The sequence below is a fragment of the Daktulosphaira vitifoliae genome, unplaced genomic scaffold, assembly GCF_025091365.1.
Source record: "Daktulosphaira vitifoliae isolate Bord-2020 unplaced genomic scaffold, ASM2509136v1 Scaffold_3, whole genome shotgun sequence".
Lineage (NCBI taxonomy): Eukaryota > Metazoa > Arthropoda > Insecta > Hemiptera > Phylloxeridae > Daktulosphaira > Daktulosphaira vitifoliae.
Window position 1 is genome coordinate 35,348,150 of NW_026099574.1, and position 17,093 is coordinate 35,365,242.

At 23.6% G+C, this 17,093-nt stretch overlaps 1 protein-coding gene across 3 annotated transcripts; it reads left to right on the forward strand.

Moving 5' to 3' along the window:
• Positions 1 to 6,697, forward strand: LOC126901829 (uncharacterized). 3 transcript variants are annotated; one of them, XM_050678641.1, is made up of 4 exons: positions 1,034 to 1,104; positions 1,191 to 1,461; positions 1,540 to 2,801; positions 6,475 to 6,697. In XM_050678641.1, exon 3 carries the CDS (start codon positions 1,931 to 1,933, stop codon positions 2,570 to 2,572), a length of 642 nt encoding a protein of 213 aa, XP_050534598.1. In that variant the 5' UTR covers positions 1,034 to 1,104; positions 1,191 to 1,461; positions 1,540 to 1,930; the 3' UTR covers positions 2,573 to 2,801; positions 6,475 to 6,697. The 3 variants fall into 3 exon arrangements, 2 of the variants coding, with proteins under 2 accessions (XP_050534598.1, XP_050534597.1); XM_050678640.1 differs by lacking the exon at positions 6,475 to 6,697 and adding an exon at positions 5,286 to 5,483; XR_007703133.1 differs by lacking the exons at positions 1,034 to 1,104; positions 6,475 to 6,697 and adding an exon at positions 1 to 469 and having other exon boundaries at positions 1,322 to 1,461; positions 1,540 to 2,795.
• The last annotated feature ends 10,396 nt before the right edge of the window (positions 6,698 to 17,093 follow it).

A 17,093-nucleotide genomic window follows, 5' to 3' on the forward strand; every position in this document is an offset into this window, starting at 1 on the left:
TGTGGCGCTTCAATAAGTAATAGAACACTATGCAATCTAGTCATGTAACCTTTTAGTATGCTTATATATATATATATATATAAATGTAGATAAAAATAAATAAATAAACACCAATATTTTATATGTGTTAGAATATTTATATCACCAAAAGTATTCGACAGAAAATAAGATGTATAATATTTTCAGTAATTACGAAAGAGGGTAAAAATAGTGCAGATTTTATATAGAATTGTAACTAAGAATGAAACATAAACTCACACACATTCACTTTGTGTATCTTGGTTGAGAGTTGCAGAGAGCCGTAGAGATGCAGAGATAGAATGGCAAGTGAACCCAATGTCCGCTAGAGGGATATTCAGAAACCGCGAAAGAATCATGCAGTAAAAGAACCACTGTAAGAGAAGCAAAGCCCGGAATTTGGGGAAAAATTGCCTTTTTATAGCCCGCAAAACTGGTTTAGCCATCTCTGGTGAGATTCTTGAAATATTTTTTGCTGTATTTGATTGATTAATGTGATAGAATCTTTTACGTGGGCGTTTTATGGAATGCGTAATAGGATGGTTAAATCTTGTGTAAGGGTATTATTTTATTACTCATCTTATCCACGCGGGAACACTGATTTGGTGATATATTTCATTAAATATAAGTATTAATTAATACATGTATTAAAATGTGATACTACACAACATAATCTGTTAAAATGTATAACTATGAAAAAAAAAATTACAAAATATTTATTTTTATTAAAAAATTACCAAAATAACTCTTTAATTTAGGAAAGTTTTTTTGCATAATATAATTTTTAGCTTTGGTCGAGGGTTTATAATATAACAATAATTAACATTTTAACTATATGAAATTTTAATATTTTAATAGACTTCAGTATTTTCCCAGTATTTAATAATTATTTTAACATATATTTAGTAACATATAATTATAAAATAAGTTGCCTTATTTTTAACCAAGAAAAAATGATTTTTAATGGTTCATATACATTTATTAATAAATATTTATTTGTTAGGTTTATCAAAATTTTAAAGTTACTATTGCTATGATTTTTATTTTTAATGAATAAAATAGTTGTTTATAAAACTTAAAAAAGAGGTACAAAAATAAAACTCTAAAATATCTATTATTTATTAAAAATAATTTTTTGATTTTTACAGTTATTATTTTTATATTTTTTGTAGAATATTAATCTGTATGAATTGTGAATAGATCTAATTTGGAAGCAGATTTTGGCAATAATGAGCAATTTTTGAGTTCCTAATTAATAATTATGCGTGATTAAATATTAATATGTATTCTGTTTTCATTTTAGAAATAAGAGACAGAGTGATACTGATGTTAATAGTCATCATTCATATAAAAAACCTATAACTCGCAATAATGAAATTTTGAGTTCTTATAGTTCAAGCAAATTTCTTCAGTCATCAAGACAGAAAAAAAAATATCCTATTGGTTAGTTTACTAAAATTATTTTAATATTTAAGTTAATAAAAAGTTTTTTGTTTTAAAAAATTTCTTTACTGTTTTTAGACCCAGAGGGTGATGATTCTCCTTGCCGAAAACATTGTAAAAGTTGTACTTATTTTGGTTCAACAGTATTATTAACCGACGATAATAATAAGTCAATTCAAATTGACAAATCTACAGGAACTGATTTAGCTGGAGATCTTGTAATAGTTGCACCTAGTAGAATATTCAATAGAAGTGGAAAAACACAAGTTTTTAAAAGAATTAGTATAAAAAGTGTATTAGATGAAGTATTTGATGAGCCAGAACCTACACCTTTCACAAGTATTGAGAAAATAGAACAAAAAAAGAATAATGCTGTTAAAGAGGGTATTTTTTCTTATACATTTTTAATAATAGTAAGTTATAAATAAGAGTAAAATTCTGTAATTATTTCTGTACAAGCTTTGGTAACATGGTTACAAAAGACATGGACATTAAACCAGCCTCATCAAACCCTACCATGATTTTTGGTAGTAATACAGATAATCCTGTATTTCAATTTAATACTTCTAGTACTAAAACCAATGAAAAGCCAACAGAAACAACTAACAATGCTTTTCAATTTTCTGCTGCTAAGACTGTTCCATCATTTGCTAACTCAACAACTCAAGGTTTTGGAGATAAACCAGCGTTTCAGTTAAATGCTCAAAAAACAGATGACCAGAAATCTCAGTTATCATCATCGTCCTTTGGAAATCAAACTGCTGCTGTTGCTTCTTTTAAATTTGGAGGTGGTGAAAAGCCTGCTGTATTTGGAAGTACATTTACTTCACCAAATCAACCAATCGAGTTCAGCAATGAAATGAGACAAAAACTGAACCATTTAAATTTGGTGCTTCTACTAATGCATTTCAGTTTAGTTCCAATAAAAATGACAGTGGCCCAATTAAGTTTGGTCAAAGCTCAAATACATTTAATTCTTCTGGAGGATTTAGTGGCTTTGGTAAATCTTCAACTCAGCCTACTGTGTCATTTGGAAACACTGCACCTTCACAACCTTCACCATTTGGAAATACTGCTGCTCCTGAATCAACATCAACATTTGGCAGCATAGCTTCTACTTCAACCAACACATTGGGACTACAGCCAATCGAGGTTTTCAATTTGGTAATTCAAACACATCTAATAACCCATCTACATTTGCTTTATTGCTGCTTCACAACCTGCAAAACCTAAAGGAGCTTTTAGTTTTGACTCGACTACTGCTGCAGCACAACCATTCCAGTTTGGACAAGCACCAGGTTTGTCATCACCTCAGAAATTCAGTGGAGGACAACCTCAAGGTAATATTATAATTTTTTTTTTTTTAATTATTTATTATAATTATATTTTTATTTTTAAATAAAAGTAATATTAACTAATACAATGAAATATCTGTTTCATAATACTTAAAAAATCAATCATAAATTGTCTACTTATTTTTAGAAACTTTTAAGATTTTTGGCAAATATTTGGTATAATCAGTTATTGTAAAAAGTTTTATTTTTACGCGTGAACACTAAGTAAGACATTTAAAAAATACACACACGATGGACTTGAATGATATCATTTGACCTGCAGGGTATTATATAATTATAGTAAAAATTTAATGGAATGTGTATCAACATCACCTGAATCATAAATAATAATAAGATTTTACCAAAACATTTACTTGTGAGGTATCTTAAATGACTGGTTCAAATAATGTATTAAGATTTAATATTTCTTAGTTCATCCTTTATACCAATGTTGGCATCATTAAAATATGTGCAATTTTTATTTTAAGATAGAGAAACATATTATAATTCATTATAATAAACGTGAAATAAATGTGCACACGAAATTAATCCTGAAATTATGTTATTTAAAATGATAAATACACTTCATTTTAATTTTCCTGGACCTTAAAATTCGATGGTTGAATTTAATGTCCATAAAGTACAATGGTAATTATAGATTTGTAGTGTACCAAAAAATAAATCAAGTATAATCCTCATCAATGATAATAATTATAAATTATAATTATAATTTTAAATATATTTTAATATATTATATTTTAATATTATTAGCATTAATTATTTTCAACCAATTTACATTAATTTATTGCCATTATATCACTTCAACAAACCGGGAATCAACTCAGTGTGGAGAATAACGAATCTTCTATGTAATTGAATGTCAATATTTCAAAATGTTATAAATTAGTTTTATGAAATATGCAAGTGGAACTGTGTGATTACTTCATCAGGCTAATATTTAGATAACAACTATGTGTTATGATAACAAACAACGAATATTTTTCGAAATTATAATTGTAAAAATATTTGTGGTAAGAAAATACTTCATATTTTTAGCACTATTATAGAATAATATTTTCCATAATATATCAAAGTAATTATGTAGGCCTTGACTTTATATAATCAATTATACATGTATAATAGGCTTACTATAATTATTATTAAAAATGATTAATTTAAAAAATCAGTACGAGTAAATGGTTTTAGTTTTCCGGGTTTAAACTGTTAATTAAAATAAAACCAGGGCCTTGAACTCGAGTTTATTTTGGACGTTTAAAAATATTTTACTTTGGATTTTTACAACATCTTCTCTCTTTTTTTTTTTTATTCAAGGTAGTTTATAATTTTATATTTTGGAATCTACTTGAATATTATCTTGTTATTTGGATTTTTTAATAATTCAGGCTCAACTATTACTTAAGTATCTATTAAAGAGACTGATCTGTAAATTTCTATTATAAGTCATATTTTTTAATTCTTACATTGTCAAAGAAAACCATATTTCAACAAGACTTATTTTAAATTATGCTGAAAAATTAAGTTTTTTTCACGTGAGTATTAAGTATAAAATAAAGAGGGTGAGAATTGTTTAATATTTAAATACAATAAATTTTGTTGAATATAATAAAATCGGATGAAATACAACTTTTTGATGGATTTTTAATTTTCAAATTATATTAACATATAATATATAACATATTTCTTATTATCTATTATAAAGGATAGGATCATTTTGAATGACACGAATAACTCTACTATGTTTGACATACATGATGGTACACCTCGTTTTGAAAAATTTAATAACTTGTGGTTCAGAAAATACTTGTGGGAACATTTTTTTAATAATTGTTAAACATTGGGACTATAAACATTGTAAAGTAGTTTTATTATTTCTTAAAAAAAAAATTTTAACAAATACAAAACGTAAAAGAACTTGCAGTAATGTACTACAAACAATTTCATCAAAATTTATTGTCACATAGAAACCCGCTAATTAATAAAATGTCAACAAATACTTTACCCTCAAACCCTCCTCGCAGACTAAAACGACAATGGAATAGAGATCTACTAAATAACTAAAGACTAACTTAAACAACATGCTAGAGGTGTGACTAATGAGTCATTTCCCAATCATAATAGTTCATGTTATTTTAATTATCAATTTAAATCAAATTTACTTATTGTACCATTTTGTTGTATAGATTGAAAATATTCTGAATAAATAAAAAAAATAAATAAATAAATGTTTAAATTTAAAAAAAAAGTTACAAAAAATAAAAAAAAAATTTTAAACATAACTATTTTGTATAGTATATTTTAAGAAAAAAAATATATTATTAATAATTAGTATTGAAGTATATGCTGTATTTTAAAGTTTGTGAAAAAAATGAATTTTCAAATGTTTTATTTTTACGTTATTAAACATTGAAATATTAATTGAGATAAGATTAATAAAAAACGAAATATTTTTAAGTTAAATATTAGTTACAGGTTTGTAACCTTAAGAAAATTATCTACGTTTGAATGAGCGCTTGTAATTGGACTTATACATTCTAATTATAGAAGATAGCAGACCTCTTTAGTGAAGGTAATTAGTAATTATTTATTTATGACGAGTCAAAAAACCGGCCTTTGTTTTATTTTAAATTACAAAATATTTGATACAAAAATTGTCGTTTGCATTCATTTTTATATTTTACTGGAGTTGACAAATTTTAAATAATTAAAAACTGCACCTCACAGTCATAAAATCGTTTGAAATAAAAAGTAGCTTATTATTATTTTTATACTTAAAATTATAATTTAATACAATAAAATATATTTTTTAATTTTTTTTATTTCTCCGTTACGTAGTAATTCACGTTGTTCTTAGATAAATCAGCTATAACATTATAAAATATAGTACACATCATATTTTTTTAATGAATTAATAATTTAATTTAATTTTTAAATTTATAAGTACATCGATTATTAATATAATCAACGTTTTTGGGTTTTCCAATCATTAAATCATGTTTGATCATATCATAGTGTGACATAATTTTGCTGATTACCCCAGTTGTTATTTACTTTACTAACCTTCTTTAACTCAATTTAATTAATTGTATAGCTTATTAGTTTTAATTGCGATTTACTCAACTTTTTACCTGTTATTGTTTAATTATAAGCACTCATTTCAAGAAATCACTGAATAAAAAACAATAATATTTAATAATACTCGTAAAGTAATTTTTTAATATATATTACATTTCATCTTTTTATAATTAATGTATTAATTGCTACTTTTTAGGTTAATCAAACATTTTTGTTTTGTAATATTTATTATTATATTAACTCCTTTTGAACACCTTTCTTTCGATTTTATTCATAATTTAGAAAATATTTTCCCATTTAAAAAAATTACATACTATAAAATATTATTAAAAATGAAATATTTTTTATATAAAAATTTTAACGTGTTGAATTTATCCAATTCATAAACAAATAAACCACTTTGAATAATATTTATTAAATAAAACTTAATTATTCACCTTGATAAATCCTCTATAAAGTTAACATTATTATATGTTTAACAATCACACAACTTATTCTAGTTAATTAGATGTTATCATTATTTATTCAACTCAAAAATATTACCATAATTTCACGTATTTTAGTGAAATAACAAGTCTCGTTTCAGAAACCCAGAATTTCTCCACGTTATAACAAATCGATTTGGTTGATAAGTAATTTCAGAAGGCAATTTGGTTGAGTAGTAGCTGGTTTTAGTGGACGACTAAATCCAGATAAGTAGAGACAAGTCGGACAAGCCAAGATAAATAATTCATTACTGATCATTATTAAGATACTATTTTACAATTTTTTTTTAAATATACTCTAAAAAATGGCTGTATTAAAAATTATTTTGAAATTTTTCGTAAATGTTAAATAAAAAAATTTTTTCTCAATAAATAAAAAAACTTTTATTAAATTTTTAAGTTCTCACGTATAACAATTATTAAAATAACAGTATTGGCTGATTCAAAAGTTATTAAATTTGTCAAAATATTATTGACCACTCTGTATATGGCAGATAGCACTTTTAAAAATGATGCTATAAAAATATTTTTACATAATTAATATAATTATGTTAAATATCCTAATAATAACATGTATATAAATTTTATTTATTTTTTTTTTTAAGTTACACAGGTTATGACAGTAACACAATAAGTGGTTACTGGGGTTTATTAATTATTAATGATTAATAAATAAATATTTAAAATGTAATAACTGTTATTAGTTTATATAATAATCATTATTACTTATCACTATCTCACCTGCTTTTCACCTAAAACCTTAATTTTATTTATAACAATTTTAATATAGATTCTAAAACAATTAGTTTTATATATATATACAGCGTGGCCCATCACTCACTGACAACTATCTTTTCATGATTACTGTGTATACATTTGATGATAATGTGTATACATTACAAACTTGGCATTAATACCATGATAAGAAATTAGATAAGGCAATTATTACTTATCACTCTCATTCAAAAGTATATTGAAAAGATAACGTTTTCTTCTGTCCTTTTCTCAATAAGTATTTCAATGTTTAATACCGTAAAATAGTACATGAAAATTCAAATTTTTACAAACTTCAAAACGCTACAGAATATTTACTACTGAATATTAATAAGATATTTTTGTACTAAAATTTTTCTTAAATTCTACTCTACAAAATAGCTATCTTAGATTTTTTTTTTACATTTTATTTAAAATTTTAAAATAATTAATATTTTTAATAAAATGTAAAAAAATTTAATTATTGAGATATAGCTATAGACCTAACGTATAACTATTATTTAAAAAAAAAATCAACTAAAAATATTAACTGGATCAAAAGTTATTTAAGTTGTCAGTGAGTGATGGGCCACCCTGTATATATATGTGTGTGTGTGTGTGTGGAAAGCTACACGTTCAATATACTGTTTGATTTATTATGTATACTACTTCCATTATTTTTGGTTAAATTATGATTTTTCCATAAAAATGTATAAATTATAATTTAATTAATTTTTTTAAATAATTTTAAATATTAAGTTAATCGTACGAAAAAATTATTACTAAAGGTAGATTTTAGATACAACTTTTGAAGGTTAAATATGAAACTATTATAATTTTTTTACTATTTAATAGAGAAAGGTTTAAATAAAATATTGACAGATCAATAATCAGTATTGTATTATTACTTTTCAAATTATAGGCGAGCGGGTTTCGCAACTTTGAACTCTTATTTATGGTATAAATATAGGTCGCCAAACATTAAACGCTGCTCACTTTTTCTGTTGTTCAAATGTTAATATTCCAAATTGTAATGATAAAAACATTAACATTAACAAACAATGGAGGGGTGTAATATAATAATTAAATCACACAGAATACCAAAAATATTGAATATTTAGACACTTAATTCAAAATGAGCTACCTCTCAAAAAATATATTTAGTTAAACATAATGTGGTGATCGAAATGTAATGAAGCTATAATTATTTAACATTATCTTTTAAAAATTATGAACTTTCAATAATTTAACCATTTTAGAATAGATATTCTTTTAAAAACAAAATGAAGGAATTTCCAAAATAATAGTTATAATTAATATACAGGTGTATGAATCGATTTTTTTAAGTAATTTTGAGTATGAATTTTCTGAAATAAACTGATATCGCATGAGTATAAATATGTAATAAACACATCTTTTTTTTAAATCAACGTACTTGTAAAAAACATGTTAACTTCAATAAATGGCGATTCTAATTTTTAAAATGTTTGTAACAATTTGTGAAATCTTTTTAAATCGGTCACATCAATCATCATAGCTCTTACCTATTGCCTACTATTGTATTTACAACCAAACATTGGAATCAATATCACGTAATAGTCACTACTGAAAAACTGTAATTTCAATATGGGTAAAGTATATGAACACGTGGTCATCAATAGAAAGTGAGTTTAGCTCACTACTACCGGTTTGCTTGTAAATAAACAAAGTGATTGTACAATAGTTGCGATTATAGGGCGCCTAGACCTTATATCAATAGAAGATTACTGTAAGCAACGATACTGTCATTATGTACTTATGTATACATAGAAGTTTCAAGTTTAGAAATCATAAAATTGTAAAAAAGTAGTTTATAAGTCAATTGAAGTTTTTAGCATCGATACAAAGCTAAGAAAATATTTACATGTGATTTATAATGTGTTTTATTTGTATTGGTCAATGTTTCATTAACATATAAAGTAATTTGTGTTATTTAAATTATCATTAAATTTCTCTGGAAGTAAACTATCCAAAAAATAAAATAAAAACTGAACTATAAGAATATGATAAATCGAGAATAATATATTAGTAGTTTTAATGCTTTATAGATTCTAAATAATTTTACGGACACTTAAACCTTATGCTAATTAAATTATATGCCGAAAGCATAAAAAAATGGGTAAAATTGAATTATTTGTCAATACTAAAAATAAACGAGTAAATAAATTTAAGTTAACTGAAGTTAAACTTAACTGATATATTCAGATTTTACAATAACGTAATTTGAACTTAATTTCTCCTTGGTTCATTTGACGATTTATTGACTTTAATTTTTGATATTTTCGTTTAAAATAAATCTTTTTAAATAAATTCTGAGAAAAATAATTTTTTTTAGTATTTCAAACAAAATTATAGAGTATTATAAGAGTACATTTTGTATGTAAAAATAGTTTGTTGTTTAAAATTTAGGAATGTGAACATTATATTTAACGTTCTCAAAAAGTTTTACTGTCAACATTATACAACAATATACTTTTGCTATTTTTGAAAACCATATTGGTACTTTACTTAATTAACTTAATGAATTCATTTTATGAGATTTTGTCAACATGACTTTTAACTTAATTTATTAATAAAAATACTTCATTAGATCACCTTCAACTAATATTTTTAACATATTAATCTTATTAAAAATTTACACTGAATTACAAAACGTTATAAAAATAATCAAGATAATATATTTTATAAAAGCTATAATTCGTCAAAACTTTACATCATATTATTGATCAACAATTATTTGTAAACCACTTACGTTGTATTTATTTAAAATATATACAAATAGATTCGTGTAATTTTTATCTGAAAGGATTGAATGCAAAAGACTACTTATTTTATTTTGTTACATAGAAATCGAAAAAATTACGATTTCTTTAGGTGAATTACGATATGTGAGGAAACTATTCCGTTTCACTAACACACATATCATCAATTTCCTTGTATAAGCACAGTCACGCAGAGAGATGAATTAAGTAATAAAAGAACCTGCACAATTATACAGTATTTTTAGCCTTACACTTCAATTCATTTATGTAAAAAATTAGTTCCTTATTTATTAATTACCTTATAATTATGCATACAAATAAAAAACAATTCAAATTAATTTGTTCGTCTTAAGTACACATTTTTGAAAAATATTCTAATAACATTTCGATTTGCTTAAGCCAATCCGGTTTATTGTATAATATAACATCACATATTAATTTTTAAAATGAAATCGTGTGTTCTACATATTAGATGTACTATTAGATATCCAAGTATAGACTGAGTCTATATTTCTAAGAATACAACTTAGTCTGCCTAAGGCCATTATGTCGTAATTAAATAGCATTTATTTTCAGTCGAAAATAGGGATTTATTTAACATTTGATCAATGAAAATTCCGGAATAAAAATAATTAAATTTATTGAAATTATCATAAATTTACCCTTAGTTTACAGTTATTTTAAGTATTAATTTCTCAATTCCGAGATTTCCAGGAAGAGTACAAATATTAATGATGGCCAAGGATATAATTTGACATATCAATGAATTTTAATTTTAGCGATATCGATATCGTCGATAAAACGATCAATTTCAATTATGTACATAAATAAGAATAAGAGAAAAAAAAAATTTACAAAAATCGATCAAATTTTTTTATTTGGTGTTCATGGTTATAATAAAATTTATTTACACAAAACAAAATTTACTGTACTTTTATTATATTTGTAATGCTCCTAACTTTTTTTCATAGAAATGTAATAATACAGAGTTTTTAATGTTTTTGTAATTTAAGTACATAATTTTTTTTTTAAATATATTTTTTTTATAATATTTAATATATATATATATATATAAGTGGTTATTACGAAATTTAATTAAGGACCAATATTTATTTAAATACAATTATATGGAACATAATATTAAAAATACAGGATGCTTACTTAACTACACCTCATTATTTTCAAAAATATTAAAATTAATTGTTTTTTGATAAGGATGGATCTTTTTTGAGCTGATTACGCAAAAAATTAATTTTCTAATACATTCTCTTACGTCCTCAATTTTTATAAACTTTCGATTTTCAATCAGACTTTAATTAAAATTTTTTTTTTAGATTTTAAATGGGTGACTGTTATTTTAAATTTAGAGTAAATCTAAAAACAGTGTACGTATAATTAAAAGATGACATAATTGTCATGTCGTATTGAAATAAATGTTACTGGTTCCATTACAGGGAATACATTATTGTATTTACAAAAAACTTGTTATATAAAATAAATAAAAATAAAATTCGCTCTAATATTTTTGAAAATATTATGTGAAATGTAGATAGGGAATCACGCTTATATTAAGGAATCATATGTTATCTAATCTACAGTTAAAATATGATCGAAAAATAACTTTTTGGGATTTAAGCTTTTAAAGATTTAAATTTGGTAAAAATAGGTAACTTAATAAAAAATTAGACTGTTGCATGAATTTCAGATGAAAAAACTGGCAACCTATAGGACCATATTTACACTTGTATACGGTAAAAACAAATTATACAGAGTGAATTATTAAGTATACAACCCGTCAAGTTTTGTTCAATAATGATTATTTCATAAAAATATTAAGATTAAAATTGAATTTATTTTTATAAACCATTGTAAATATTTAGCTAATAGTAATATAAAATAAATTAAATTGTATTTTGTACACTTTTATAAATTAATCATTATTTAACGAAAAAAATTATTAACATACCTAATAAATCACTATGTATAGTATTTATCAATATTTAAGCATGTAATTATCAGGCCAAAATTCATACAACAATCTAATTTTCTACTTAAAATAGAAATTTAGATGTAATTTTGAAAAAAAAGTCCATCATAAATAAAATTTATTGTGAAATAATAAAAAATAATTCTCTTCTGCTCTAACGAAAATTTTTTATTTTTCAACTAAAATTTAATATTCATATTAATAATTATAGTAATTACTTATAAATAATATTTACTGTTGACAGTTTCGTTAAAACGTTTAAAATTTGTTTTGAAATCTATTAATTATATTTATATTTATTTTTAAAGTAGAAGGACGAAACAATATAAATTATTTGACAATTTTGATAATTTTATTACAAAATATTAAAATAATCAATAAAAATTGGTTTATATTAAAGCCGTAATATATTTTCCGAAAATTATAATTATGCATACCTTAAACTTTTCACATCGAATATAATAAATGACGATTTATGTCCAATGACTTGCATTACGCATCTTACATTTATCAATAAAAATTTATAAACTGTATTTTATATTACTTGAATGTAATGAAATATTTACCTGACATAATACTGACACTACTGTACTCATTGTCTTATTGAATGTATACATATCAACTCAATCATTATTAACCATGTGTCTTATCTTAATATAGCTATCATGTAATGTTTAGTTTTGTCACAATTAAAATATATTGACTAAAAAAATCTGATGACAATATCCCTAGGTTGGGGGTATTTAATATACTATAAAAAGATCAAGCAGCTTCACGAACACCAGCGTTCGATTATTTATCAAATCTCATCTTGATTTTTTAAGTATTCGACACGTGCACATACATCGTTTGACAAGTTGCGGCATCGTTATGTCGTCGGCATATTTTTGTGTTAAATAGAAATTCGTCATTTATGTTAAAAAAAATTTGTTATAAAACATATCCTCGATATCTTCATTGTCTCAAATATTAGTATATTTAAACAAGATTTTGAATTAGACATTGCTGCGCATACTCAATCAGCACTCAAAGCAGCTTCAAATCGACATGTATTAATTTGAATACAAGGTAAGCCAATTATATTTATCCCATCTATTTACAATTAACAATCTAAATAAAGGACGATAAAGCAATAGATCTTTATATTAATATCCACCATTTTTAAAATAATCACCTCGATTGACTATCCAACAGGAGGGCTTAAGGCCACTGCACGAATACCTCGATGAAGTATCTTCTATAGTTAACCTATTACGACTGGGTATCAGAAAGGAGGTCACAAACCACTTCAAGAATACCTCAGCGTCGTATTTATAGTGCTAGTCAATTACATTATTAAACCTCTATAGAGAGTAACACCTTTTTTTCTTTTTATATTTAATTATTTTTATTACTCTAAACCCTCGAACTCTACAACCCTGAAAGAACTTCGATACTCACTAATTGACCAAACCCCAAACTTGGTCATTATCCACTCAAAAATTTATAATTTTGATTATTACATAAAAATATTTTTCAAATAAGTATACTAAACTTAACACGTTTTATGATTTGTTCAAACATGATATGAGTTGCTTTAAANTATTACATAAAAATATTTTTCAAATAAGTATACTAAACTTAACACGTTTTATGATTTGTTCAAACATGATATGAGTTGCTTTATTTATTCATTTGAATCACTATAAACTATTTTTCATCTCACAATGTCGACAAATAGGGAATAGTTCTTTCAATTTGACTAGATTATAGTCTAACTACTCTAGATTCTTAAATCTTGATTTGGGTCACTGTTCGTTAAAATTCGGAAGTTGAAATTAATTAATTTTTATATTAGTTGATTCACTTAGATGTTATCTAAAATATAATTACCATAAGTTCCAAGTATTTAAATTGAAAATATTTTTTATTTATCATAATAAATTAGGCGGCATTTAAGTTGTTCAATGCTATATAACATTCGATTTAATTAACTTACATTATGATTTAGTTTTGACATTGATAAAATGGATATACTTTTTTTAATGAATAATTTCAATAACAACCTTATTATTTAGACGACATATACAGTAAGCATGATCCATGTATGGACATATTCAAGAGCACGATTACAATTTTGATTACATGATTACATTAAATTTTTTTCAATTTAACAGAAGTGCAAATATTTAAACAAGTAAAAATTATATAAACAAATATATTTCATTTACTTAGCCATATTCCACATATCTAACAATGTGAACTAAAAATACAGTATGTTAGGAGATTGGTGTAATAAGTTTTTTGAGAGACGGAAACCTCTCTTCCACTTAGTGCTTAAGTTTAAAATAAATATAAATAAAATTATTTACTGAATACATTTTTATTTAATTTTATAAACTTAAAATTTATCAAGTATTTCGTGAAAAAAAATTATTATAACAGTTTTAAGAGTAAACTAAAAAAAATGATGTATGAACTTTTATTACTTTTTTATACACTTAGATGAAGAATGTACTACAAAAAACTTAAATAATCGGTAAACAGTTTTGAAATTAAACTTTTCAAGTCTATATAGTATTTACTTATATATTTAAATGTACAACCTAAAATTATTTTAAAAATCTTTAATTTTTCAAAAAAAATTACCAGATTTTCATTCTTATATTATGTTTAAGTGTATATGTACCTCATGATAAAAATAAACAATAGTCTACTATGAAACATTTTTCGCCTAATTCAAACAGAACTAACAAAACATTTTTTATTTAATTTTTTCTCAAAAAATTATAATCATAGTACAGATAAATTTAAGGAATTTCAAAAAACTCATCACAATGGAGTCGCGGCACAGTGAGGACGTAGCATAGTTCGGTCCAGTATAGATTTAATTTGACAGTGATTAAAATCACTATCATAAAAAATCTGTAGATAGTGTTTCATTTTAAAAAATTTATGGATTATTCCAAAAGCAACATGATCTCATATTTCCTTATTTAAATCCCGATTACAAGTTTTATGATTTATAAGTGTAATATATGTATAAATATTTATTATAGCAATTAAATATAGTATGAAATTTATATTTAATAATTTATAATTATAATTTTTATGGAGAAATTATAAAAAATTATAAAATAGTTATTACTTTTATAGCAAACGTTTATAAAAGTTGAAGGTCATGATGCAAAAAATAATTTTTTGTTATTTATAAATAAATTTACTGGTCTACAAAGAATTTTCATCCGAAACCAAAATATACTTTTCTAAACCCATTTTTCGCCGATTTCAAATCTGTAATTAGAGTTTCGCAACTGGGCTAAAAAATAACAAAATCCTTCTAATTAATATAACAAATATTTATGTTTGATTATTAGGTTACGTATAAATAATTAATAAATATATTTTATTTAAAAATAAGTTATAACTTATTATACTTAATAAATTAACTTTAATGTCCGTTTTCACCATGAAAACAAAATAAAGTTCAAAATTTTATTTTTTCATAATAAAGTATATTACATTAAATCTAATTTAAGATCTATATAAAAGTCTCAGTATTTCTTCAGTATTTCCGGAACACTTTCAAAAGTTAAGTTAAAAAAGTTGTCATTTTGAATCCTCCCGTGTGGGCAGGTAAAAGGTCAGATTTATAAAAAAAAATACACAAAATGATAAGTAAGTACCTCACGTATCTATAAAAATAAATTATACTAATTTGGACATTTTTAAAAAAATTATGGCAGTTTTAAATAAAAAAATTGAAAAAATGTCGAAAATTACGGATTTTTAAATTTCTATTTTTTTTTGGAGATTTACCAACATTTACGGAGAACGAGGGAAATTTTATTAATTTTTGAGGGTATTATCTTCGACTAGATATGAATTGTGATCTTTTGACGTATCGTTGAAAGAAATATGTTCGGTGATAGCTGAGAAAAAGTGTTAACAGGCACAAAAAAAAACACATAGTAAAATTAATACCTTCTCAGCTTCACATCGAAGCTAAAAAGCAAATTCTTCTCCACTTTAAAATTTATATTATCTCAAAAAAAAAAAACAATAAACCTAGTTTTCTTCTAGCATTTTCCGATGAAACACATTTTATATTAGTGATTTTAGTCAATATAGATTAAACTATGCCATGTCTCACTATGTTGGAACCAAACTGCATTGTTTTTTTTTACTTAAATAACTGTGTTGTTATTTAAAAAATTCAAGTCAATTTTATAAGGAAAATTTAAAGAATAAGACTGGTCTTTTAAAAAATAATATTCTATATAACAACATGAACTTCTAAATGGAATATATTATTAACGAGGAATGAAAACAACTAAATATCCTCCTGTGTAGAGTGTAGTATATACTCTCCTCTATAATTCGTGTAATTATATATGTGTCTTATGGTTTTATTTATGTTATGGTATTTACTTTGTTTGTGATTTATTTTTCTCAAATTATATAAATGTCTGAATAAATTCCATTCGACTAATATTTATATTAATTTTAACCGATTTTTATATTTTTTATAATATCAACATTATAAAAAAATGATCCGATCATATGTTCTTACGGGATGTTATCTAATATGATTGAAATAAACACTGACTTAAACTAGGTTCCATTGCAATATTTCACAACAAAACTTATGAAAAAATTATTATTTACAAGTTACATAAATATTTAAATAATACATTTTAAGTATATTAATTTTAAATAATTGAGGTTCATTATAGTGCATAAAAAATATATTGAATTGTTTAAATAAAATAGTAATGTATATGAGTTTTCCTAGATTTTCATTTATTGATTTTAAGATATTTTAATAAAAATCCAAAAAATCCTAAATTTATATAAAATGTTTTTTATTATTAAATTTTTTAATTATTATTATTTTTTAAATATTTTTAACTATATCCTCAAGAAAAAAACAATGTCTGTAAGCTTCTGCATATATTTAAATAAATATATCCTATTTATAATATTATAAATTTTAATTTAACAATTAAATCTAGTGTATCTATTACATAGTGTATTATAGCATGACATTGATCTTTCATTATTTTAACTAAAGTAACTAATTCAGCCTTATGATAACTACTATATTTATCCAATAATAGATTGAACTCCTTCTACATTAAATCGTATTTAAATGTCACCTCGCGCTTTGTACAAGTTAAATTGCTATGCCGTCGTATTA

Excerpts from the sequence above, each read along its gene's own strand:
- LOC126901829 (XM_050678641.1), top strand. The coding sequence starts at position 1,931 with ATGGTTACAAAAGACATGGACATTAAACCAGCCTCATCAAACCCTACC.